The 27,634-nt window shown below is 36.7% G+C and overlaps 1 protein-coding gene and 1 long non-coding RNA gene across 4 annotated transcripts; both read right to left on the bottom strand.

Annotated features, from left to right (window-relative positions):
• Positions 1–428: 428 nt before the first annotated feature.
• On the bottom strand, positions 429–25,456 carry LOC104087050 (cyclic nucleotide-gated ion channel 2). 3 transcript variants are annotated; one of them, XM_070195734.1, is made up of 9 exons: positions 25,387–25,456; positions 22,555–22,602; positions 5,655–6,291; positions 2,922–3,137; positions 2,435–2,751; positions 1,923–2,034; positions 1,603–1,839; positions 1,423–1,509; positions 429–1,125 (listed from the first exon to the last, which is right to left on the bottom strand). In XM_070195734.1, the coding sequence occupies exons 1-9, from the start codon at positions 25,410–25,412 to the stop codon at positions 640–642; spliced, it is 2,166 nt and encodes a 721-aa protein (XP_070051835.1). In that variant the 5' UTR covers positions 25,413–25,456; the 3' UTR covers positions 429–639. The 3 variants fall into 3 exon arrangements, with proteins under 3 accessions (XP_070051835.1, XP_070051836.1, XP_009589735.1); XM_070195735.1 differs by lacking the exon at positions 22,555–22,602 and having other exon boundaries at positions 25,387–25,427; XM_009591440.4 differs by lacking the exons at positions 22,555–22,602; positions 25,387–25,456 and adding an exon at positions 6,681–7,014.
• Positions 11,638–13,409, bottom strand: LOC138906601 (uncharacterized). The gene is made up of 2 exons (XR_011414075.1): positions 13,124–13,409; positions 11,638–12,991 (listed from the first exon to the last, which is right to left on the bottom strand). It is a non-coding gene; the product is annotated as an uncharacterized lncRNA (long non-coding RNA).
• Positions 25,457–27,634: the final 2,178 nt, after the last annotated feature.

Genomic DNA, 27,634 nt, shown 5'->3' with positions numbered 1-27,634 from the left:
AAAGAACACTTCATACATTGTACGTATTTTACTTTTGAAGGAACTATAATAATTTTTTCTGAACATTAATGAAAATTAAGCCTTGTTAGAATACATACATTATCAATCACGGCTTATTTGTAGTAGATTTAAGTAGGTGATGGTTTTCAAGAGCATAATAATGATAAGAAATTGAAGAGACATTTTGGTAATTCAACTTTGAGTTAGTGTAATATAGTATGATTGTTTCGTTACAACTATAACCTTTTAACTCGACCAATCTTTTTTTAACTTTTTAACAAAGATGTTTTCTTGTGGTAAATTTGAATATGCCAAGGTAAAGTCCAAGAGGAGAGGAAGAATGCAAGAAACAAGCATGGGTGTCATTTCATCAATCAGAACTGAGAAATATATGAATATCAGGATTTGCTTCTGAATGAAAAAACGGGTGGCAAAATGTAGAGAGATTCATAACCAAATAGGGGAAAACATGTAAAATTTACTCAAACACCAGTCACTAAACGTCGAGATTTTACTTGAGCAGCTAATTATCCCCTTTATATCAGATATTAAAGTTCAATCAATCAATGTCGTTGTACAAATCTGGCTTATTGACGAAAAATATGGCAAATGAGGATATAGTAATCAAAGCCTTTATCACTACTCGAGATGATCATGTGGCCTGATTGACAAGAACATTGCAGCATACTTTCGAAGGCGATGATCGTTATCCCCATTCTCCGTTACCTGATTCACAGGACGGCTTGTCCTCACCATGTAACGACGCCAAGCTAACTGTATATTCACAGCAGCCCACGTTCTCCAATTGGATGAATAATACCTTGCTGTTCGCTTAAGCCTCTCGTTTGCAAATTTGTATCTGAAGTGATCTGTGATAAAGCGTAGATGGTTTGCATCTAAGCCAAATGCTTCTGTGGATTCTATGCAAGTGAAGGTTGCTGAAGAAGCTGGAAGTCTATCAATGAAGGGACGACGTAAGCACCAGGAAAGAAGCTCATCTCCAAAGAAGCCTCCAGGCTCAAGTATGCTCGTCGCGACCATCCCTTTACTGAGGTTTTGGCTACTTTTTACTCGCCCACGAACAATGAACACCACCCGGTGCACGGGATCTCCTTCTCTAATGATCTGTTTTGACAGAACAGAAAAGGTAAGAGATTGCCATAGTTTCAAGCAGTTATACTACTCCCTCCGTTTTCATTTTATATGACATTTTTGACTCAGCATAGAGTTTAAGAAAGAAACATTAACTTGTGGCACACATCAAAGGTACCTTAGACTTGTGATTTAAAACATAGCATTACATTTCTATGGTTATAAGAGCATGCTATTTAGGGTAAAATGAGAAAGTTAGAGTTAAAAGAGTTTTCAAATATAGAAATGTGTCACTATTTGTATCATCCTAGAGAGTGTATGAATAGGCACCTTCTCATCTTTGGAGAAGACCAATGGCTTAACGCGATCACAGATGTTGTCTAGAATCAGATCATCCAAACTATGGAACAGAGGAACCTGAAATAATGAAATTCAGATCATCATCATTATATAGTAATATAACAATGTTCTATGGTTAGAAGGAAATTAAGCATGGACTTTGTCTTGTACCTTTTTAATAAGATCAAGGCAAAGAAAGCGTTTGATATCCCTTCGAAGTCCTTCTGGCAAGTCTTTTACAAGTTCCATCTCATCTTCTCCACCCATCATAGCCCATCTCTGGTGTTCAAAGTGGCGAACTCTTTGTCTCAATTGTGATGGCAACTGTCTCCTCTTCATCCACCATTCCATATCCCTGCACCTCAATTGCATTTTTCGCTTCTTTGCCATGACCGCGTGTAAAAACACCTTGAAAACAGAAATAGATCATAAATATAGCACGTTGAAGTACTCATGTTAATTCCTTAGAAAAACAAGTACTCATAGCTTACCTGGATATTCCCTATCAACAGAGTGAAGAGCATCAATCCACTAAGCACAAGGCATATACTGAAGATAACTTCTAGCCAGTGACTCGTCGGTTCTAAGTCATTGCCAAATGTACTGCAATCAAACACCATAAGCTTTAACTGAAGTCCATATATTTCCAAAGGTAAGAGGTAACAGTCATCAGATAGTTCATTTTCTTTTATCATATCTTTTCCTCCGGCCAAACACTTTGAAGGGAACTGAAGATTTTCATGTTTCAAACCATACTAAGATCACTAAGATGTTCAATTTTCAAGTCTTAACTGTTATATATAAAGAATCAAGTTATTCAATTATCAAGTCTTAGGGAACAACAACAAACCCACCGTAATCCCACGGGTGGAATCTGGGGAGGGTGGTGTGACCTTACCCCTAACTTATGAAGATAGAGAGACTGGTTCCGATAGACCCTCGGCTCACCAATTATCAAGATTAGTGCTATATATAAAGATAAATGATGAAAATGGATATTTACCTAAGGGTCATCAATCCCCAAAAGATGGGATAAAGAATCTTCACAGTGACAGACCTACTAGAAACAACAGGTAGAGCCCATTTGTATATCCCATATGGGAATGGTCCATTGACATCTAAACACAGTGGCTTCCTCATTACTGTTGTTGAGTTCCCAGCACATGGATTTCCCACAGTGCCTGTTGGCAATAGAAACTGATAACAAACCTCCTCTGAGCATGACAAAGACAGATTACAAGAAGCTTTCTGTTCACACTGCTGCCTTAGACATGAAGCTACTCTTTGTATAGAAAGTACATACCAGCAACCCCCAGCAACCTATAAATAACAACTCGTCACCAACATTCTTATGAATATAAGTTTTTACCACCATCTTATAACAACAGGTAATTCTTTATATCAAGTCTAATATGATTGCATCGGATAGCGTAAAAAAAGGTTAAATTGTCAGTATATATAACTTAAATTCTAGCTGTAATATAACTTACATGAGAAGCAATAAAATAAGCAATGAGATTAAGGCCAAATCCCCACCAGATGGTACCGAAAATATATCCAGTAACCTTTTGCATCCTTCTCATTAAGCTTATGCTGTGATATACTTTGGGGAGGAACTGGAACAAGAACATTAGTAGAAGAATCGTCATTATAAGCTTTATCTGCTCTTCTCTGATTAGTTTTGGAACCACCAGCCAAAATACAACCTGAGAGTGGAAATACCAAAAGAAAAACATTGAGAAATGAGTAATCACAATTTCGAAAAAGATTTGCAGGAGTAGAAAGCATTGGAACTTCAGGATATTGGAAAAACTTATGCAGCTTCAAATTGCTTCTGAAATTTAAGGGAATTAAGAATTCGACCTCATACAGCATCATATTTTGTTAGCCGTTAGAATTATTTGGTAAGGTATATATTATTATTATAATCGAGATTCGAATCAACTACTACAAACCATTATAACATTTTGAGCGTGCAAGTTGAGTTCAGATACAAAACAATAGTCTTGAGTTAAGTATAGTGAAAAAAAAGGCAGCCCGAGCGGGTCCGGGAAAAGTCAAACCACATGGGTCTATTGTACGCAGTCTTATCTTGCATTTCTAGTTTTCTACAAGACTGATGCATCCATTCTAATTTGGTTATTCACTTTTACACAATTATGATTTTTCTGATGTATATATCAAGAAATTCGTGGAACCATATTTTAAGTTGTGTCATAGAAGAGCAGAATAGAAGACATAAAGTTGTATTGGGAAAAAAAGTTGACCATTGGAGCCTCTCTTTTATCTTTATTTATAATGTATGTAATTAAGAATCTCAATTTAAGAAAAACAGATAGTAACATTTTTATACAACTCATAAAAGAAGGGAAGACAAACATTTTGGGTTAAAAAGTGTACTTTTTTCGCTTTTTGTTTATTTAGGGAAAATAGACAAATTTTTGATGAAACTATGTAAGCAGTATCAATTCATGTGGAGATCAGATTGCACCAAGTACATCATAGTGCAAATCCGTGACCTTCAACTTCTATAGCCACTTTTAACTTTATCCAAAAGAAATTAATAAAAGACCACATCCTCATAGTATCACTACAAAAAAACTTTTTAGAGCATTACCTATCATAGTACTAACTTTCCTATATTATATTCCTATATTATAGGAGAATTAGAATATCCTGACAACCTTATGACGTTTTTAATTCTCTAATATTCACCGTACCTTTTTTTCGGCTTCAAACCAGCCTCTTTATGTACAGAAGATTAATTTATATATGCTGACAACGATTTGTTTTTACATTATATGTGTATTATAACTAGATATAGCATGTTAGTACTTTACTATGAGTAGTTAGCTCTTTTGTAGACTAATAGCATGTTTGCCAAACTTCTCGAAAAAAATACTTTTTTTCTTAAAAACACTTTTTTTTCTTAACTTGAGGTATTTGATCAAGTTTTTTTAGGGGAAAAAAATACTTTTGGGAAGAGGCAGAAGTTTCTGAGAAGTAGAAAAAAGTAGCTTCTTCCCAAAAGCAGAAGCAGAAGCAGTTTTGACTTTTCTTCTTACCAAAAATACCCTTAACAAGATATAGTATATACCAAAATAACCGTTAAACCTAATACTTAGGATATTAATGTATAAATATTTCTTATTATTTTTAGGATAGCTTTCTAATATATAGTGACTTTAGGGGTGAATGTTTTTATATTTGTTGAATGATTTTTAATATATTTAACTTATATTAAAAGAATTAAGTATTTTTAAATTTTATTTCCATATTTTACTTAAAAAAATTAAAAGATTTAATTATTGCCTATAATAACAAATTTTTAAGATTATTTATTTACTTATGATATTAACTACTAAGCAAAGTGCTCAAACACAAATTATTGGCCAAACACAAATTATTTACTTTTATTTTCTGAAAAATTTGGCCAAACACAAATTATTGTTCAAAAGTGCTTTTTAGAATGATTAGCCAAACACAAACTGCTTCCCTTTAAAAGTACTTTTTTCAAAAGCATTTCTCAAAATAAGTTGTTTTCTCCAGCTTGGCCAAACAGGCTATAATATGATGGGCTAATTTCATTGGTGGTCATCCAAGTAAGTGTCTATGTGTCTGTTTGGATTGACTTAAAAAAATAGCTTTTAGTAGTTTATTACTTTTGGCTTGTTTTAAACAGTTTTAAACTTATTTTAAGTACTTTTTGACTTTGCCAAACAATGAAAAAAAACTAAAAAGAGCTTAAAAGCTTATTTGATCAGCTTAAAAGCCAATTCAAACACTCTTTATATCACGTAAAAGTTACTCAACTTGCCCTTTGTCACTTAAAGGCATTCTAACTCAAATCCTATAAAATATCCTAAAAAAAATCTGACTGGGCTTAAATTTATTTTAAAAAATCTAATAATAATGTCACATCAGCTTACATGACCATACCCAGTTTGGCTCATTTTCCTTCGACCCGATTTGACTTTTAAGTGATAAAAATAGAATAGTAAGTTTTGTAAAAAAGATACTTATTTAGATGACCATCAGCGAAATTAACCCCAAATATGAGGGGTAAGCTTATAAAGAGTCAGTGTACATATGATAAATTAATATAAAAAATTGTTCTATCTTTTTGGTCGATTTATTTAAAAACCATTTAGGTAAGCAAAAACTTAGTACTTGGAGACAAAAGCAACGTAACAAATTATCAAGTGGTTATAAATTTTGCTAACCTGCGGAACAGGTAGGACGACAAAAGCATCGAACCAGAATCCTTTAACGGACCGAACATAGTGAGCAGCAATCGCACGCGCGTCCCACACGAGTTTCCCACACCCAACAACTAGCGACTCTCTCGACACGTACGCCAACCGAAACTGCAGCCACAAGTGGAGGAGGTGTACGGCGTCGAGGCAAGTCCGTATCACCGTGACGATAGCCGCAAGTCCGCCGTCCATGTACAAGCACGGCGATCCACCACGGCCGATGGATAAGGCGTAAAAGAAGAGAGGATCAACGGCTAAGGCCATGCCACGTGCCAACAAAATGATTCGGTTCCATCTCTGCACGCGCTTGCTTCGAGGGTCTAACACACGTCCGAATGGACCCGACTGATGCCGGTTGCGACTGGACCGGGATTTTCCGGTTCTTGAATTATTAGTCCGGTTCTGAATCGGAACTAGCGAGGAACCGGCTGAAGCTTCCCACTCCGGTTGGTGAGCTCCGTCGCAACTGGTGGAGTGGAAAACTGGGACGCCAACTTGAGTGCATGCATAACATTCAATGGAGTTTGAGATTGGGTTGCTGTCATCATCGTTGTCGTCGCTGTTGTCAGGTTGAACTGATCTTCGTCGGAATATGCCGAACCACCTGATATCCCCATTTCAAAAATTCAGTTTATTAGCACAACTCATGATATAATGAATATAACAACAAAAAAATGAAAAATAAAATAAAATCAGTTTTCTGCAATAAAAAGTGTAACATAATATAATATAATAGAAGTTCATTTTTCTAACGGGTACTTAATTAGCACGCGAGGAGCTAATGAATATTAGCGCACTCATCGAAAAATGACACATTGGTCAAATAATATTGGAAAAGCTAATTTTTAAATATATATAAATTATTGAATCCCTTAAATATAAAGAGAAAATTATTGTGTCGCAAGGGTGATTCAAATATTGCTTTAGTTCACAAGTTCAAATTCGAATTCTTGCACTTTTTTTAATTCCTGGTTCCGCTATTTATGTACTGACCTTGAGAGGAAGAAGCGTAGGTCTTGGCGAGAAGACATCTTGAGAGGAGCGGAACCATGGGAAAGAAAGAAAGGACTATAGTCTAAAAATTTGACAATACTCAAACTCAATCTATATAGAGGGAGCTCGAGATCAAAGAAGACAGGGAATTACATATATCTAGTAAAGAAAGAAGGGTGTAGAAGAAGAAGAAGGAGCCAACATTATGTATTTGTATGTATGAGAAATATGCATGCGGGGAGAAGGTGATAAGTGTAAGAGAGAAGAGAGAAGAAGAGAAAAGGTTAATTATGTGGAGAGGAGAGGATGAAGTGGGCAAAATGCATACAACAATAATTAGGGAAGGGTACGTCTAGGAATGAGCACATGAAGAGGTTGGCATTTTCCAGTAAGGACGAACAACCTCTTACGGAAACGTCACGGTTGTGGGGTTTATTTGCAGTGCGGCTGGGGTCCCTTTTAGTTTCTATGATGATTCAATATCTCTTGAAATTTTTACTTACCTATAGAGAGCAAATGAAGAAAGAATCAGCCAACTCTTTACTTTGTACATATTGTCATAAAATGTTCACTGGGCTAACGGGTCTAATTAGCTTCTAAAGTAAGTAGTGGTTTTCCTTTTTATAAAAGGAAATTAGGTTGGAATAGCCCCAAAAAATTGGGATCAATTAGTTTTTTGGCCTTTTAAAAACTTATTTTTAGTTTTATGACCCTACCTCTTTTTTTAAACATGAGAGATTTACTTTTACACGTAGAAGATCTTTTTTTTACACGTAAGAGATCTAAAAAGATATTTTTTTAAATTTAACATTATAAAAGACCTTGTAGGCCTAAAACCTCAAAAAATTGGGACTCGTCTTGAACATCATCCTGAGGTAATCGCGTAATTAAGAAAAAAGAAAAAGAAAAAGAAGAAAGACATCTGGCACAATAGGCACTCAGGGGCTTATGCAATGCATAAATGACGGGTTCAATTGAACTCATAACTTTTGATGCAGAATAAAAATTTATATGTAAAATTTTATTAAAATTACAACAAATAGTAGATATGAATCCATAACTTTAAAAATGTAATGAGTTCAATGCTACAAACCTTAAAAAATGAACCCATAGAGTTTAAATTCATTCGCTTCTGTAGCTACTAATAGAATAAAATAGAAATTTTGAAGCTAAAGAGTCTATGTGTGACCGAATAGGCAAATAGGAAAGAGTGTCGTATAAATAGAATGTAGAGAGTATTCCATTAGTTACTACACTACTAGAAATTACGGAAAAATCGACCAAGTCATACCGACCAACGTTGGTCGGTCAACAAAAGCGACCAAAAAACCATCCAAAACGAACGAAAACTACAAAAAAAATATTTTACATTTTTTAAAAATTACATACCGACCAAAGTTGATCGGTATATTGGTCAAACATTTGACCTTAGTGGTCAGATTTGCTTAGTCAAAGCATCTTTTTTATTACCGACCAACAATGGTCGGTAATGTGGATCCACATTTTAAATTTTAATAATTATATTATTATTTAAAATATTTTATAAAATTTATAGTTAAATTTACCGTCAAAGTTGGTCGGTTAATAGGTCAAACATGGTCAGACTTTTGAATCATATTAATATTTACTATCTAAATAATATAAATGTAATCCGTTAACACTTTATTTTGTAATACAAATAATGAATACACTAACATATACTATAACAAGCTATATATAGTTAAAGTAGTACAACAAAGTATGTATATATATATATATATATATATATATATATATATATATATATATATATATATATATATAGAGCCACAGGGTCGGGTTCTTTTGGGGATAGACTTGTGAAGAAGAAATAAACTAATTAGTATATAATTGATCGTCATCAAATATATCTATTTGTAAATTGATTCGTCTACTTATAACTTACTTAGATACATCGATGAATATTAAAAACAAAACGTTTCGACCTATATCGATGAATATTAAAAATAAAATGTCTCGACCTATATCGATTAATTTATGTCATGCATTATTAGTGATGGATGAATGAAATATAGAAGAATTAATACTAAACATCTTTGACATGTATATATGGATCATAAATTAAAGAAACGAAATAAGATATTAGCATTAAGTAAACGAGTTAATAGGCCAAACATGGTCAAACTTTTGAATCACATTAATATTTACTATCTAAATAATCTAAATGTAATCTGTTAACACTTTGTTTTGTAATACAAATAATGAATACACTAACATATACTATAACAAGCTATATATAGTTAAAGTAGTACAACGAAGTGTGTGTATATATATAGAGAGAATTACTTTGTGTGGACTAATCATGGGGAGATCGATGGTAGCCGTGGAATATTTAATAACCTGATTGTTGGTGAAAGTAGTAGGTCAGTGGAGAATAGAAATCATGATTCTAGAATTCAGGATATAGTTGCGGATGCTTTTGGGATGCACTCCGGGGGTGAGCCCAATAAAAATGCAAGGAATAGGAACTTTCTCATAGGGCGAAGAACTTAATAGGGAGAGCCTCTCGGCTATTCGGAAGACAGTGACAAAGCTTACATCCGAGCTAGAAGCGGCCAAGGAAAGAGAAAGGCTTAGAGATACTCAATTCCTTGGTATGCAAGCTCATATCAGAACTCTTCTTTCTACTGGAGCTTTTCTGTTGCCCCGGTCTCGTGAGCCATCGCCAGAGGCTCGACCTCCACGTGATCGTTCCTCCCGTCCTCCTCGTGATCGTTCCTCCCGTCCTCCCCGTGATCGTTCTTCTCGTCCTCCACAAGACCGTTCTCTATACCGTTTTGTAGATGAAAGTTTATCAGATGGTGATGATGTTGTAGAAAATATTCCTTGACCAATACTTTGATATACTTTGAACTAGACTAATCGAACTAGTTTTGAATTAGATTGAACAATTTTGAACTTGTTGTAATTAGTTTTTGCTTGGTTTTGGATTGTGATGTTTAATTAAACTTTAATTTGTTAGTTTTAAAGTATAAATTGGATGTTTGGTTGTTGTTGTTGTTGTTGTTGGATATTTGGTTGGATTTGTGGTGAATTAGGGGTTGTATGTGGTGAATTGGTGGTTATTAGATGTAAATTGGGGGTATTGGTATGTTATTTTTATTTGACAGGTGGTGTAGCTACCAAAACAAGCATTTTCTGCCAAAATTAAACCTAAAAAACCGACCAACCTTGGTCGGTAATTAATAATAAAAAAAATTAAATTGCACATTACCGACCAATGTTGGTCGGTTAATGTACAATGAATTCCCAGAAATTCAACATTACCAAACTAATTTGGTTGGTTTACTGCCTGCCTTGTCCAGTTTACCGACCAATTTTGGTCGGTATTTTTAAATTTTAATTATTTATAAAAAAAAACCTAAATTTGAATTTAATTACCTTTGGAATAAAACCGAATCACATATATGTACAGAAGGCGACAGGAAAGACGTGTATAGAGGAAAGAAGAGCTTCTTCTACTATAAAAAGAAATAAGCGAGTGAAGGAAAAATCATGACGTTGAAATTTTGGCACTGGGATACAACGTGATGCCTTTGGCCATCCGAACAAATTAAAGCTTTGTATGATTTGGGCCACAAGTCCTATTTTCCTATTTCCCCCCCCCCCCCCCCCCCCCCCCCCCTCAACAGTTTATTTAGCATTACTTCTTTCGTTCTCAAAATTAATCAGTTTGACAAATTGTATTTGTTTTAAAATATTTGACGTTTTAGAAAAAAATAGGTGTTGAATAGTATATATATATTTTAAAAATCTGCTCTTACTGTTCTAATTAGTGGTTGTTAATTAAGTGAGACAGTTAATAGAAATAAAAAATAGTTTAGATAAATTTTAGAGTAATTAAGTCCATAAAACATAGTTTCAAGGAGTGTGCAAAAACAAAAAGACGGATAATATGGACAACTGCAGAAGGTGAGCAATGCACAAGAAAGGATCGGAATGGGTCTCCAATTGTCCCTCTAGTTTCGTATAAACTTTTGGCATCTTAATCTGCGCAATTATAAAATTTCCCAATGAAGAAAACAATTTAGATTTTAAGTATATATTTAGCTGCTTTCGTTGACTGAGACATAAGTACTGCAAGTACCCTACATATTTCATAATGTAAGAATATCACTTTGTTTGTTAACTCATTTACTTTAAAATGTGAACGAGACATGGTCTGACTTTCCAAAAAAAGTTTAAAAGTAAATGCATTAGAGTATAAGAAAAAAGTGCTAGGTGTACGGAAAACCAATGATCTTACGCGCAGGCAAGTATTACGGTACTCATTCTTAAAATTTTCCTAGTAATCAGGATTATATAACAATTACGTCATTCATCTTACAAACATATTACTGCCTTGATTATTTAAAGGAGGCATTTTTCTTAAACATAAATCTCTATGTCCTTAAAAGATAGTGTATTTGGTTCGACGAAAGTCATTTTCATTAAAAAAAATCAATAAATACTATTGTCATGTGTTTCGTTGGTGAATAGAAAATATCTTTAGGGAAACACTGACATTAAAAATTAAAAGATAACAATAGCGAATCAAAGTGTTTTGATGAAAGTTTTTAATATTAATTAAAGATAGTATTAGGTGGAACAAGTAATCTGAAGTTCAAAGTTAAGAGAGTTATAAGAAAAATGATTCCTGCCCGTAAGTGAATAAAGCCAATTTTCTTCTTCTTTTGATGGAAAATATTTTTCTTGGAGAATGGCTTTCTTCGTTCCAAACAACAAGAACAATCCAGTGGGATTTTACAAGTGGAGGTTTGGGGAGGGTAATGTGTACGCAGATCTTACTCCTACCCTGGAGGGAAGAGAGACTGTTTCCGAAAGACCATCGGTTCGAGAGGAAGAATAGGAACAAGTAAATAACAATAAGAAGCCAGAAAAATAATATCAACAATGTAAGGACCGGAGAAAAAATAAATGAAAGAAAGCAATAGCAATAGCAAAAGCAATAGCCACAAGCAGTAACACGACAGGGTACTAGAAAATCGAAGCGGAAGATAGTACTAAAATAACCCTAATACTGGCATTCTAAGAATCGAAGACAATGTACTAGTCAACTAGCCCTAATAAACCTGGAACAGATCAGAAAAACACACGACGACCTATTACCCTTCTACCTTAATCTTCGACCTACATACTCTCATGTCAAGTGACATGTCCTCGGTAAGCTGAAGTCGCGCCATGTCCTTCCTGATCACCTCTCCCCAGTACTTCTTAGGCCGCCCTATACCACTTCTCCTACCTGCCAACGCCGGCTATTCACACCTCCTCACTGGGGCATCTAGGCTTCTCCTTCTCACATGCCCGAACCATCTAAGCCTCGTTTCACGCATCTTATCTTTCATAGGGGCCACACCCACTTTCTCCCGAATATCCTTATTCATAATCTTGTCCAACCTAGTATGCCCGTACATCCATCGCAACATCCTCATTTCGGCTACGTTCATCTTCTGGATATGGGAGTTCTTGACTGGCCAGCATTCAGCCCCATACAGCATAACCGGTCTAACCGCCGCCTTGTAGAACTGACCCTTAAGTTTTGGTGGCATATTCTTGTCACATAAGACGCCATATGCTAGCCTCCATTACATCCTCTTCAATCTCTCCGTTCCCTTGGATAACTGACCCGAGATACTTGAAACTTTCTCTCTTGGGGATGACTTGTAAACAAACCTCACATCTATATCTGCCCCCCTGACACTACGCTGAACTTGCACTTTAGGTACTCCGTTTTCGTCCTACTCAACTTGAAACCCTACACTGAACTTGCACTCTAAGTATTCTAAACATCAGAAAATAATTTCATCATTACAATTTTTTTTTTTGAAAAATGACTAATGCGCCTTAAAGTGAATGAGCTAACTCAAATAATCTTTTCCATAATTGAAAACACCAAAACTAACAAACTCATGACTTCGTCTAATAGCGGACAAGTAATGAACTCCATTTTCTCCTCGTGCGTTCATTGAGGGTCCTATTGAATAAGAACTCAAACTTGACTAATTAAACAATTCAAGATGATCAACTTGTTAAAATAGAGTGATAAATTTTGTGTCTTGCTATATTTTGATGATTTAACAAACTTTGTTGAGAACCAGATGGGGAACCTGTTCCACATCCTCTGAGTGCTCAAAGATCAACAAGTTTCAAGTCTGGGACATGTTCCAACATTCAGAGTCCAAGAAACAACAGAGGGAACAGATCGCCATCAGTTCCTTTGTTGACAGTACCAGTAAACTCCTCACAGTTGTAAAGTGACTGCAACTGTTCCTCTGCACACACGTAACAGTGCAAACAGTGAAGCAGTCACTTTATGGGGAATGCATTTGTACCAAACATGCTTGCATCATTCAAGTGATGTCACTTATGTAATATTAACATGAAGCAAAGTAAAAACAACATACTTGCACACTCTAGAATTGATCAAGCTCTCTCTCTCCCAAGTGTATTGCCAACGTGTAAGTGACATTCAAGGCGTCAAGAACAAAGAACAACATAACAAAGAAACAGTTTCCTGTATTGAGTCATCATATGTCCTTAGTTGTATAGCATCTTTGTCAAAGTGATTTACTTGTAATTCCTACTTAGCTTAGTTAGACGAATTGTGTAGGAAATCTTTGTAAAATCATAAACTATGTGTTTGTATCTTGGCTAGAATTAGTTGAGTTGTAAGCTTTGTAATAGAGTTATTAAAAAGAGGCTTGTAATAGAGTTATTACAAGTTAGTGAGGGATTAAGAGGTTAATTCCTAGGTTACAATAGTTTGTAATCTGAAGTTTGCTCAGTAGTGAAGTTGAAATCCTACAAGGGTAGGTCGTGATTTTTAGTCCCGCGAGTTGAGAGTTTTTCACGTAAAACTCTATTGTGTTATTTACTTACAGATGTGTGAGTGTGTTTTGTGGCAACTAATAGAGAACTTGGTTCTCTATATAAGTTTAGTGGACCCTTAATGTCTATCAATTGGTATCAGAGCAGGTTCTTTCTATCAGGCTAACACCTAGAAAGGATCCTCATGGCTGCCCCACCAAACTTCGAAGAAGGTCAATCCACCTACAGACCACCAAGATTCAATGGACAATACTATGGATGGTGGAAGACAAGGATGCATGATTTTATCATGGCTGAAGATTCAGAACTCTGGGATGTTATCTGTGACAGGTCCTTTCGTTCCTATAAAAACCAATGGGGAACCAGCCACGACAATTCCCAAGTCTAGGAAGGAATACAGTGATGCTGACCGCAAGGCTATAGAGAAGAACTTTCGAGCAAAGAAAATCCTCGTATGTGGCATTGGGCTAGATGAATACAATAGGATTTCGGCTTGTCAATATGCCAATGAGATCTGGAAAGCTCTCCAAACAGCACACGAAGGGACAACTCAAGTCAAGTAGTCGAAGATTGATATGCTAACCACTGAGTATGAACTCTTCAGGATGAAGGACGATGAGTCCATTCAGGACATGCACACTCACTTCACCTCTATCATCAATGAGCTCCATTCCCTAGGATAAATCATTCCAAGGAACAAACTTGTCAGGAAAATACTCAGCGTATTACCTGGTTCCTGAGAAAGCAAAGTAAATGCTATCACGGAGGCAAATGATATACAAAAGCTAACCATTGATGAACTCATTAGTAATTTAAAAACTTATGAAATGAAGAAGAAAAAGGATCATGAGAGAATAGAGCCCAAAAAGGAGAAGAACCTGGTCCTCAAGACATACAACAATGAATCAAGTGGTGAGGATGCTGATATGGCTTACTTTACAAAGAGATTTCAGAAGATGGTCCGTAAAAATGGAGGTATTCCAAAGAAGGGCAGCTCCAGAGGATATGACTTATGTCACAAGTGCGGGAAGCCAGGACATTTCATTAAGGATTGTCCCCTCCTCAAGCAAGTCCAGTACAAGCATAACATAGACAAAACAGTCAAGAGGAACCTGGTTCCTGACAAAAGATTTAAAAGAAAAGAAGTCGCTGACAATGTTTTGAAACAAGCTCTTGTTGCATGCGGAGACTCTTCTAGTGAATCTGGAGAAGATGATGCACAAGGTGAAACCTCCATGATGGCAGCCGAAAGTGAAGCAGCTAATTATGATTCCGTCTTTGCCCCGATGGCAAAATCTGACGATGATGAAGATAATGATGATGACGAGGTAGAATTTCTAGACGTTCAGAGAAATCTGAAGTCTTACTCTCAGAAAAAGCTCATATCCTTGGGGAATATTTTAATTGATGCTTATCACAATCTTATAAATGATAAAAATGAATTAACTATAGAGATAGAATAGGTAGAAAATGAGAAAGATGATTTGGTAGTTGTAGTGGCCGGCCTAAAAGAAACCATCGAGAATCTAGTGAAAGAAAAAAGTGTTATGATAAAAAGGCTGAAAACATAGAGAATAAGAGAGATGACTTGTTAGTAGTCATCATGGACCTAAAAGAAACAATAGAGAAATTAAAAAAGTGAAACAGTTTTGGGACTGTCCAAAGGGGAAGGAAATTACAAGTGAGGCACACATTAAGCTTGAAAATGAACAACAATATGTGAAATCTAGTCTGCGTTTTGAACTTGAAAGAAACAGACAGCTTCAAGAAGATCTAGTCAGAGTTAAAAATGACCTCGAAAATCTCTAAAGTGGACCTGATCCTCTGATACAATTCTTGTCTTGTATACAAGCAATGGTAGGAACAGGCAGGGCGTCGGGTTCCAAAGGGAAAAGACTCACTACAATCCACATAGCAAGTATGTTACTGTCCCTGATAACTAGTTTTCTACTCATTGTGGAAACACTGGTCACTTTAAAGAAAACTGTAAGTCTAGAATTCAGTCCCAACAGAATAACAAGGTGTTTGTTGAAAAGGCAACTACTGCTAAGGAACCTGGTCCCTCCGTCAAAAAATATTTACTGTCTGCCTGGACAAAAAAGTTTAATTCGACCCTTTCCTCACTACAAGGGAACCAAACTTATTTAGGTTCCTAAGTCTAATCCTTGATTCTCTTGTGCAGGGAGCAGTGAAAGGAAGCAGCCAAAAATGGTATATGGATAGTGGTTGTTCTAACCACATGACTGGAAGCATCGATGATTTCCTTTCACTCAGAGCCCTGCAAGGAGGGAGTGTGTCCTTTGGCAATGCAAAAAGGGATACATTCTGGGAGTAGGAAGAATTGGGAAGTCACTCACCCACTCAATTGAAAATGTGTACTATGTGAATGGCTTGAAATACAGCCTAATGAGTGTTTTCCAAATCTGCGATAAAGGAAACGAAGTGGAATTTGTGTCAAAAGTCTGCATAGTTACAAACCTTGTGACTGGTGAAGTGGTCCTGATGGCAAAAAGATACAAGAACATTTATGTTGCTTATTTTGAGTCCCTGCAAAATGGGGATCTCACTTGCCTAAGTGTTGTTGATGATGATGCTAAACTATGGCACCGAAAATTGGGTCATGCAATCTTTACGTTGCTGAACAAACTGGTCAGGAAGGACCTGGTTCGCGGCCTACCGATGTTAAGTTTCAAAGACCACAAGGTGTGTGATGCATGTGTAAAAGAAAAGCAAGTCAGGTCTTCTTTCAAGCCCAAAAAGGAAGTTAGCACCTCAAGGCCACTCGATCTCTTCCATATGGATCTGTGTGGACCTATGAGGGTGCCAAGTAGAGGAGGAAAGAAGTACATTTTTGTTATAGTGGATGACTATTCTAGATTCACAAGGACCTTGTTCCTTAAAACCAAAGATGAAACTTTTCCAGTGTTTGTTGCTTTCGTGAAGAAGATCCAAGTGAAGGTGAGCCACAAAGTTGCGTGCATAAGATCTGATTACGACACAGAGTTCGATAATGCAAAATTCGACGAATTCTGTGCTGAAAATGGCATAAGTCATAATTTCTCAGCTCCAAGAACACCTCAACAAAACGGTGTTGTGGAGAGGAAATATAGTACTTTTGAAGACATGGCGAGACAATGTTGATTGACAATGGCATTGCTAAAAACTTCTGGGCAGAAGCAGTTCATACTGCATGCTATTTGGTGAACAGGTGCATGATCAGGCCCCTCCTGAACAAGACTCCGTATGAACTGTTGAACGGAAAGAAACCCAAGCTAACACATTTGAGAACATTTGGCTGCAAATGTTTTATTCTCAACAATGGTAAAGAAGCTCTTGAAAATTTGATGCCAAAAGTGATGAAGAAATCTTTTTGGGCTATTCATCACAAATCAAAGCATACAAAGTCTACAACAAAAGAACTCTATGTGTTGAGGAAAGCATACATGTGATCTTTGATGAATCACACCACCTACGTGGGAAAGATTCACATGATAAGATTGATCAAGACGGAGAGTAGTCAACAGTCCCTGGTGAAGTCATTGATATGGCAAATGGAAAGGCTGACATGATGAGCTACGTCAAGGAATCAAATGATGATGATGCAGCGGTCTCTCCAGCGGATGTAGAGGAACCTGGTTCCTCAATCACAACAACTGAAGTTGAGAACAGAGTTGTTGATGCTGTGCAAGGAACCCCAAATTCTAAGCTGAGAAATGGGACTCACATCAACCATGGGTCACATACAGAAGTACCTGGAACCTCTCACAATGAGATTCAGGTGTCTAACTGGAAGCACAAAAGCTCACACCCTCTTCAAAATGTGATCACTCATCTCGACTCAGGGTTTCAAACTAGATCGAAGTCGAGAAACCCACTTGCCTTCTCAGCCTTTCTCTCTCAAGTTGAGCCCAAAATATCAAGAAAACATCAAAAGATGCTGACTGGATTACTGCTATGCAAGATGAACTCCATCAATTTGAGAGGAACAACGTATGACCTGGTTCCTCGACATGTTGACAGAACTGTTATAGGAACCAAGTGGGTATTCAGAAACAAACTTGATGAGTTTGGGAACACAACAAAGAACAAGGCAAGGCTGGTAGTTCAAGGGTACAATCAAGAAGAAGGGATTGACTATGATAGAACTTTTGCCCCAGTTGCTCGAATGGAGGCCATCAAAATCCTTATTGCATTTGCATCCCATATAGATATCAAATTGTTCCAGGTGGATGTCAAAAGTGCATTTCTGAATGGCTTTCTAAAAGAAGAAGTCTTCGTCAAGCAACCCCCTGGCTTCAAATATCATGAGCATCCTGAGCATGTTTTCAAACTCGACAAGGCCTTATATGGGCTTAAGCAGGCTCCTTGTGCATGGTATGAAAGGTTGTCCAAATTTCTCCTCAAAAATGGTTTTACAATAGGAAAAATTGACAATACCTTATTTCTGAAGAAACGGGGAGAAACCTGCTCATTGTGCAAGTTTATGTTGACGACATCATCTTTGGTGCAATAAATGATTCTCTGTGTGAGGAGTTTGCAAAGCTCATGGGAAGTGAGTTTGAAATAAACATGATGGGGGAATTGAATTTCTTCTAGGCTTGGAAATCAAGCAAACTTCTAAGGGCACAATGATAACTTAGCAGAAGGACATCAAAGAGCTTCTGAAGAGATTTAAAATGGAAAGCTCAAAAGTCATAGACACTCTTATTGCCACTGCCACTCGACTGGATATGGATGAACCTGGTTCCCCTATGAACGAGACCATGTACAAAGGTATCATTGGGTCATTCTTGTATCTCACAGCAAGCAGACCAGATATCGTTTTCAGTGGGGGACTATGTGCCAGGTTTCAATCAAATCCAAAGGAATCTCATCTGAAGGTTGCCAAGAGAATTCTGAGATATCTAAAGGGAACGCATGACCTGATTCTCTACTATATCTCAGGAGATAACTTCGACTTGATCGGGTATGCTGATGCTGATTATCCTGGTTATCTGGTGGACAGGAAAAGCACTTCTAGCATGGTACACTTTCTGGGTTCGTGTCTAATTTCATGGGGTACAAGAAAATAAAATTCAGTGGCTCTTTCAACTGCAAAAGCTGAATATGTGGTGGCTGCCTCTTGTTGTGCTCAACTGTTGTGGATCAAGTAGCAACTAGAAGATTTTGGTGTGTTTTCTAATTGTGTGCCGTTACTATGTGACAACACCAGTGCTCTCAACATGGCAAAGAACCCAGTTCAGCATAAGAGAACAATCCATATTGATGTGCGACATCATTTTCTCAGAGATAATGTTTAAAAGATGCTTATCTGCATGAAGCTCTGCAGCATAGAAGATCAAATTGTAGACCTCTTCACCAAAGCACTTAGCAGAGAGCACTTTGAAAAGAATCGTCTTGCACTAGGGTTGATAAAACCAAGTTGAGGTCCTGGTCCCTCGATGAGTGGCTATGAAAGAAATGTACAGGTGAAATTACTAAAAAATATTTCTGGTAAGGTCTAACTCATTTCTATACTGTTACAGGTAGACACGCATGACGATTACAGAGCAAACAAGGAGCTAATGTATTGCATCTTCGCAAAAGGATGAGGATCACATCTACAAAATCTGTTAGGGAACCTGGTTCCTGCGACACAGGTTAGTAGTTCCTTTTGTGCTCTCATGCACAACTTTTTAAATAGCTAAAAAAGGTGCCACATCATTAAATTGTCAGCTTCTTTTCTTTGGAACCCAAGCATCCTACCCGTTACAAAACGACCTGTCTACCCAGAAAATCAAGACCCGTTCCCAACCGGTCCCTCACCCCCTTTTAATAAACCCAAACTCTGTCACTCTCACCACTGTTCACATCAAAAACCAAAATTTCCCTTTTTCTCTCAACAACCAAACACTCTCTTATTTAATAAACTCTCATCACACTCTATCATGTCTGAGAATCTCGAACCCTCAAATGTCCCCAGTGTCGTCCCCACTGTATTTTCATCTCTTGAAGAACCAGTGACAGAGTCTAAGTACCTTACGCCATCCAGTCCAAACCCTAAGAAAGATTCCCAACCACCCACTGCCTCTTCTCCACCCCAATCAAGTTCTGCTTCTCATCGGAGTCGCAAAACTTCGAATCCCAAGAGGTTTGTGGCTACAACCCCCTCTGCCTCGCCGAAAAAAATGGCTGAGGGAGAAGAAAATCAGGAAGTTTTCAATCTGCATTTAGAAGAGAGTTCTGAGGCACAACAAAGTGTGGTTAACACAATGACTACCCCAAGTCTCGATTTGAATGCTGCAGATCTTACAGGTAATATTCCTTATGTGCCTTCTGAGTTTCCTTTGGGGTTAGAAGAACAAGATGCCATAGAAAATATGTTGTCAATAGCTGTTGAGGGGTGTGTGGATGGTTGCTATGAACGTGTGTCTGAAACCAATGGGTCTCAGGGGGAATGTGAGAGTCTACAGGAAGAGGGTAGGGAACTAGTGCCTATCGAAAATTTGGCACCTGAAAGTACTACTGAGGAACCACTCGAGGGACCTGATCCCTTCGCCCAAAAAGAGTCCTCTGCTCCTACTTGGGATGAAACCCCCTATTCATCAAAAGAACCCCAGGTTAGTACTGATCCCGCTCCCTCTCCTCACTGAGCCATTGGCCATTGTTGCTCCCGAGATGATATCTCTGTCTGAGGAGGAGAATGACGGTAGTGAAGAAGACTATGATAATGTGGCTCTTGCAAGCTTTATTAGTGCTAGGAGTAGCAGGGCAACTCCCAAAATACCCACTGCTAAAAGACCTACTACTAGGCTGCAACAGAAGGAGGCTCTTGAGTCAGCTCTGAAGAAAAATAAGAAAGAAAAGAAGAGGAGAAGGTTGGTGAAGGGTGGAAAGTTACTACATGAAGAGGTAGTGCCTACAACTCTTATTGTGGACATTGATGACGAGGTGGATGAGGAACCCAGTCCCTTAATCCGTAAGTCCTCCAAGAAATCTGTGGTTCAAAATTCTGGAAAAGAGTCATCTGTGAAAGTGATGGAAGTTAGTAATGTTGAAGTGGGTGAGTCTGGAGAAAAAGTGGCCGAGGGGTCTGGTAAGAATGTGTCTGAGAAATCTGTGTCTGAGAAGGTGTCTAAGAAACCTACAGAGAAAGCTAAAAGTGTGAGAAAAGCAGTGAAACGGAAGGTTGGTGCTAATGAGGAGCATGGTTCCTCAAAAAGGACCAAGGTGGGGGTGGCCAAGAATGAAGGAAGGGAAAATCTGAGAAATCAGAAAGTGTTGTGGGGCAGAACATTTGCCCCTGATATTCTTGACATGCCAGGAATGCGCCAACTGGTTGATATCTGTGACTTTCAACAGTGGACACCTTTGTTCACAAATGAGAGTCTTAAAGTATATGAGGCCGAAGTGCATAGTTTTTATGCTGATTTTTTCACAGTCGAGGATGACAACATCTGTATGAAGGTGAATGGGGTTGATTTTGTGTTGGATGAAGCTGTGTTGGAAACCATCTTGGGTGTGCCTACTGACGGAATATCCTCCATTAGGGGACTTATTCGTCAAACTTCAGAAATGTCATTCTGAAGAATGGTGCAGTGCAGCAGGGGGAACGGGTACACAAGAAGGCCCTCCTTCCAGTGTATCAGCTGTTATTTGAGATGGTGAACAAGGTGTTGCTCCCTCGTACAGAAAGGCGTTCTATTATGTCTCGAGCAGACTTATTCCTCATGGAAGCACTAGATGCTTATTCCACTATTAATCTGTCTGGTATCATAATTGAGCACATGAAGAAAGTGGCAGATTTCAAAGATGGGAATCATGGGCTACCCTACGGGTTTCTAATTACCAAAGTTTTTGAGTTCCTCAAAGTCCCTTTGGGAAAGGCTACGGTGGATACTCGCAAGCAGAGCTTCTCCAAAACCACCTTAGAAGAGTATGAGTGCATCGATAAGAAAGGAGGGGTTGGCAACAATTCTACTATCTCTCAACTAATTGAAGCTCAAAATACTGCTAATGAAGAGATAAGGAAGTTGAAGGCAAGGAATGTTATCCTTGAGGGATAACTTAGTCAGGCCCAGGAGGCACCAGGTTCCAGCAGCTCACAAAGCACAGAGGTTGCCCGTCTGACCAACAAGAATGCTGATCTCAGGAAACAGGTCGAGGAACTGAAGGAGAGATTACTCACTGAGCAAGGGTCTGCTAATGCTCGAATGAATATCCTCCTTAGAACTCTTGCATCTTCATCGCTGCCTCCCCCTTCCAGTGCTCCTGATAAACCATTTCCTTCATAGTGTCAAGTTCTAGTGTCTTTCTGTTTTGGTATTCTAAAGTTGGATATGTTTAGTGGCTGGTACTCTTTTTTTGCTATTTTTATTTTGTGGAATGATTATGCAATAAATGGAACTGCTCCCTGTTTATTTTCAAAATTAATGAATATCCCGTCCTTTTGCTATGCTTATCTTACCTTCTTTCTTGCTATGTTTTTAGTCATGTTTGTGTGCACACAAGTGGCATGAGTTAATCAGGCTAGACTTCTTTTTGCTTATTGCCTGTCACTAATCTTTTTATGATGCCAAAATGGGAAAAATTAATTGAGGGGGAACAAGCACAGTCTGAGAGAGAATTTCAATTACAAGTTTGTCATTATCAAAAATGGGTAAATTGATAAGTTATGTGTCTTGCTATATTTTGATGATTTAAGAACTTTGTTGAGAACCAGATGGGGAACCTGTTCCACATTCTCTGAGTGCTCAAAGATCAACAAGTCTCAAGTTTGGGACATGTTCCAACATTCAGAGTCCAAGAAATATTAGAGAGAATAGATCGATATCAATTCCCTTACTCACAGTACCAGTCAACTCCCCACAGCTGTAAAGTGACTGCAATTGTTCCTCTGCACACACCCAATAGTGCAAACAGTGGAGCAGTCATTTTATGGGAAATGCCTTTGTACCAAACATGCTTGCATTATTCAAGTGATGTCACTTATGTAATATTAACATGAAGCAAAGTAAAAACAACATACTTGCACACTCTAGAATTGATCAAGCTCTCTCTCAAGTGTATTGCCAACCTGCAAGTGACATTCAAGGCGTCAAGAATAAAGAACAACATAACGAAGGACGAGTTTCCTGCATTGAGTCATCATATGTCCTTAGTTGTGTAGCATCTTTGTCAAAGTGATTTACTTGTAATTCCTACTTAGCTTAGTTAGAAGCATTGTGTAGAAAACCTTTGTAAAATCATAAACCATGTGTTTGTGTCTTGGCTAGAGTTAGTCGAATTGTAAGCTTTGTAATAGAGTTATTACAAAGAGGCTTGTAATAAAGTTATTACAAGTTAGTGAGGGATTAAGAGGTTAATTCCTAGGTTACAATAGTTTGTAATATGAAGTTTGCTCACTAGTGAAGTTGAAATCCTACAAGGGTAGGTCGTGGTTTTTAATCCCTTGAGCTGGGAGTTTTCCACGTAAAACTCTATTGTGTTATTTATTTACAGTTGTATGAGTGTGTTCTGTGGGAATTAATAGAGAACCTGGTTCTCTATATAAGTTTGGTGGACCCTTAGTGTCCATCATAGAGCTATATTAAAAACATTCTTATATACGTTATGTCTAAACATGCCACACTAGAAACATCATGCATGGGGTGACGCCATATATTTTGAGGCTATTCTTTGTTTGATAGATCCTACTATTAATTATGTTCGGTATTTATAATGTGAGTTACAATAGTGTAGAGGAATAGAAATATCATATTTACATATTCTATCAATAACAATTTCAGTTTCAAAATTACAAATGTCATTTTACATGTAGATATCGTTTGGGTGGCTTAAGACCGTAAGTATTTCCTTTGATTATCCGATCCGTATGTGTAAGTTAAACTCACAAAAAACTAGTAAGAATAGGGTTTCTTATTGGGCGGATCGAGCGGATATTTACGCTTAACGGTTCGGCTTATCGGTTATCGGTTTATAAATATATTAATCCACTAGCCATCCAATAAGACATTGGGTGGATTGATATCGAATTATCGATAATCGAATGGTATTTATGGGCTAAATCAAATAGACAATAAAATAGAAGTAGAAAACTAAAGAATTTGCCTGACTTCACTTTCAATAGTCCATGGTCGACTACAAAGTAAGGGTGATTTTGAGATAGAACCAGAAATACAGTCCACCCTATTAATCATTACGCTGTATTTACAAACAATTATGTTACAAGGACTTTTCATTTGTCTAGATTTACCACGCCGAATGGGTGTAATATAAGTATGGATTTTGAGGTTTTGAACTGGAAAGAGACGAGCAGATTCGGAGTCGTGGTCGGCGGTCGTAACTCGTATTGAAGAGAAGAGCCAAGCGCAAAAGCTTCAGCCTTCAAGAGAGAGACTAGAGACGACTGCTGCGGGCTGCTACTGCTAGTGTTGAATTGAGAAATTAGGGATTTAGGGTTTCAAGTATTAATTTATATATATAGGGGTAAAAGTGTGAATATAAATTTTTTTAATGGGTTAACGATTTATCCGATAAAGAAAATTGAGTAATTCGCTCCCAAATCATTAAGCCGTTAATTATAAAATTTTAATTTGTCCATCAATCATTACTTCGATAACACAATATCAAGAAGCCAATAAGTCATTTTTGCGTTTCGGTTAACGATTACGATTCGATTTTGAACGGCTTAAATAAGTATGCAATTACCGCCCACGGGTGAGGAGAGGCGTTCGGTGCATTTTAATGTCTTCAATTCAGCAGGATTCTCTCTTTCTAAGAAAGAGGGAAAATGAAGAACAAACTTAAGAGTGGATTAATTGAAATTTTTGAGAAGTGGTTAATACTTAGAACCCGTTTGGACATAAGAAATTTTTTCCTTCTTTTCAAAAAATTTTCACTTTTTTCGAAATGTGCGTTTATTCATAAAATTTCCAATTTTCGCTTGAAAATGCATTTTGAAATTTTTTTGAAATTTTGAAAAACTTCAAAAAACTGTTTTTCAAAATTCACTCAAATTACTCACAAAACTTCAAAAACAACCCAAAATTATATTCATGTCCAAACACAACTCTAATTTTCAAATACCATTTTCACTTAGAATTTTTTTTTCACTTTTTTGGAATTTTACAATTCTTATGTTGAAACGCCCACTTAGTCTCATTATCTCATATAAGATGTCTAGCCTTTGGAAAGATCACACAAATGGAATTTTGGTACGTATGACGTATCTGTGTACGAACGATAAACATGGAAATCATTATCATTACTATTTTATTTTCAGTTGAATATAATTCTTTTGTGAAGCATAATAGCTTTTAAGAAGGCCTAACTCCATCCAAAAAATTTATGTCTGAGATAAGGAAGATTGTTCAAGACGAGACCATCATCCTATCCATAGCATATATAGGTGAAAAATAAACTGTGCATCAACCTAAAGACTAACGATATAAAAGAGACAAGCTACAATAACATTTCCTGACAATTTATTGTGAGAAATTAAGTGTAGGTTTAGACATTTTCGGGGAGCAATACTAGTGAGGTAATTAGAATTTAGAAGTACTTAGTTTGAACAAATTGAATAATAGAATTTTTAAACTTTTTTTCGTAGAAAGAATATTCAGTCGCTGGGATATTCATGGTCCTTAATAAACCCTAGGGATCAGTGACAAGGTTTCTTTCTAGGGTTTCGTATATTAATGATCATTTTCGCCGTTCCTATAACTGACTCAAAGAATATAATTTATCTGCTTTCAACGTGAACTTTCTGTTCACCAATATAATTGTAGGTAAATCATTATCAAGAAAAGGGATTCGGAACAAATTCAGACTAAGAGAAGAAAAGGAAGAGGATTGAAACCTGGAGCTTGAGAGAAAATGAGCCATTGACGACCGAGAATGATATAACTTTTCTCTACTTCATGCGCAGATGAATTTTGATGGTGCTTTGAGTCTGAAAGAAAGAGCACAAAATTAATGAAAAGAGAAGAGAGGAAGTTGTGTCGTGTGGGGGAGAGCTAAGGAAGGAGAGAGTTTGTACGTACGTTTAGAGTTGAGATAGTGAGAGGGATATTGATGGATAAAGACATATCCAGAATTTAAACTTTTACGATTTTTAGTAGTGAACGTAACTCATTATATTTTTCAAGTTATAAGTTCATATTTACTAATATTTGTTACAATATTATTAAATATATATATATACATAAATTTATGTTACACGTCAAAAGATATCATAATAATGTTTGCATGATGAACGTGTGATTATCAGAATTAGACTGAACATCACTAATAATTAATCATTATGATATATGTAATGTAGCTAGCTAGCTAGCAGAAACAACGTACGTAACAACGTTACTAGTTTCCCATTATATGTAGTTTGGTGTGGTTGTGAGGAGTGTGGAAGCTTCCTCCTCTAGCATCAGTCACCCTCACACTCCAAAACCAAAACAAAATTATATTACACACATGAAGAAAGAAGAACCTCACACGTTGTGACTATATTATTAATTATTCCACGTCAATGTATAAGTTGGTCAATGTGTGATAATGGGTGGAGATAATTATTATACATGCGCTATTTAATATTTCAACACTATCAATTGTAGCAGTTAATTTGTCTTATTTTTTAGATTACAAAATTTAATATTTTAAACTCTATAATAAATAAACTAGTTACTTATAATAGATTATTTATCAATTTTCTTGCATGCGATGCTTCCCATATATATATATACTATACTCATATAGCTTCTTGGTAATTAATGACCTTAATTAGTTCGATATATATAGGACCAATTAAATTAAGAAATGATATCCACATGCATTAGGAAAAACTCAAAGTGCTTTGTTTTATTCACTTGTATTATTCATGAGTATCACGTTCACGAGATAACTATTTAGTTTTTGAGAAATAAGTTTACAAGAGTTGTATTGACAAGGCAAACAAATATAGTGATGAATTATAAGCAACATATATATATATATATATATATATATATATATATATATATATATATATATAATGTGGAGCATTCTGTTATGAAAATAATAATGTGGATGTTCATTTATTACTCCGCTATAGATAATCTTCGTGAAGAAGATTATCCGTTTGGTACTCTATTAAAGTTTATCTACAAGCAGCTGATGCAGGCAGGTTGCAAGCAACTCAATGAAATGATTTACAGCAGCTTCTTATTAAACAGGCAGGTTGCAAGCAGCTCATGCAGACAACTTACAAGCAGCTCAAGAAACGCCTCGCAGCAGCTTCCTTTCTTCTATAAATAGAGGAGTTTTCAGTTCATTATGTACATCAGTTTGAAGTTGAATAATATATCAGTTTCTCTCTATACTTGTCTTTACTTTACCATCTTTATTTTATAACACATTGATCATTCTTGTCCTTTTCACTTAATATTCCCTTCACGTGCCGGTTGCTTTTATGATCTTATTATCCTTTTACTTGATTTGTTTCCCTCAAATTTTACAGCAAGTGATTAGATTAGCATCTGTCAAAAATCATATATAATTAGCTTGTATCATATATCTCCATTTTTTTAAAAATTAGATATTACTAAAGGTAGCTCAATTACTAGGTCTCCTGGTGTTTACTTGCAACGGTAATGTATAACTTCGCGATCGTTTTAGCGAAAAATTATAACAAGTTGGGATTATATCTTAATTGAAATGTTATATTCATTGAGCAAGAAAACAAATACTAACAAGTATAGTATGTCTAGATATTATTGGAGAGAAGTAGATATTTTTGCCAACAAAAGACCTAATAAATCCTATATACCTAACATCCCAAGTAAATATATGAACCTCCAGCTCAAAAAATTAGGTATCAGTTTCTACCTGTCTATTTTAATTAGCGGCGAATATAGCTCTGCGACGACGGGTTCATAAGAACCTAGTGTGTATATATATATATATAAAACTGAGAGTCATGGGTTCGAGCCGAGAAAATAGTTTTTTGTATAAATACAGAGGAAAGTTGCGTACAATAGACCTTTGTGGTCCTGCACTTTAAATAATCTCGCGCATAGAGGGAGTTTAGTGCACTGAGTTGCCCTTTTGTGTGTGTGCAGAGGCGGATCCAGAAT

Source organism: Nicotiana tomentosiformis, chromosome 2 (genome assembly GCF_000390325.3).
Source record: "Nicotiana tomentosiformis chromosome 2, ASM39032v3, whole genome shotgun sequence".
Lineage (NCBI taxonomy): Eukaryota > Viridiplantae > Streptophyta > Magnoliopsida > Solanales > Solanaceae > Nicotiana > Nicotiana tomentosiformis.
Note: the sequence above shows the minus strand (reverse complement) of the source record. Positions and strands in the feature narration are given on the sequence as shown.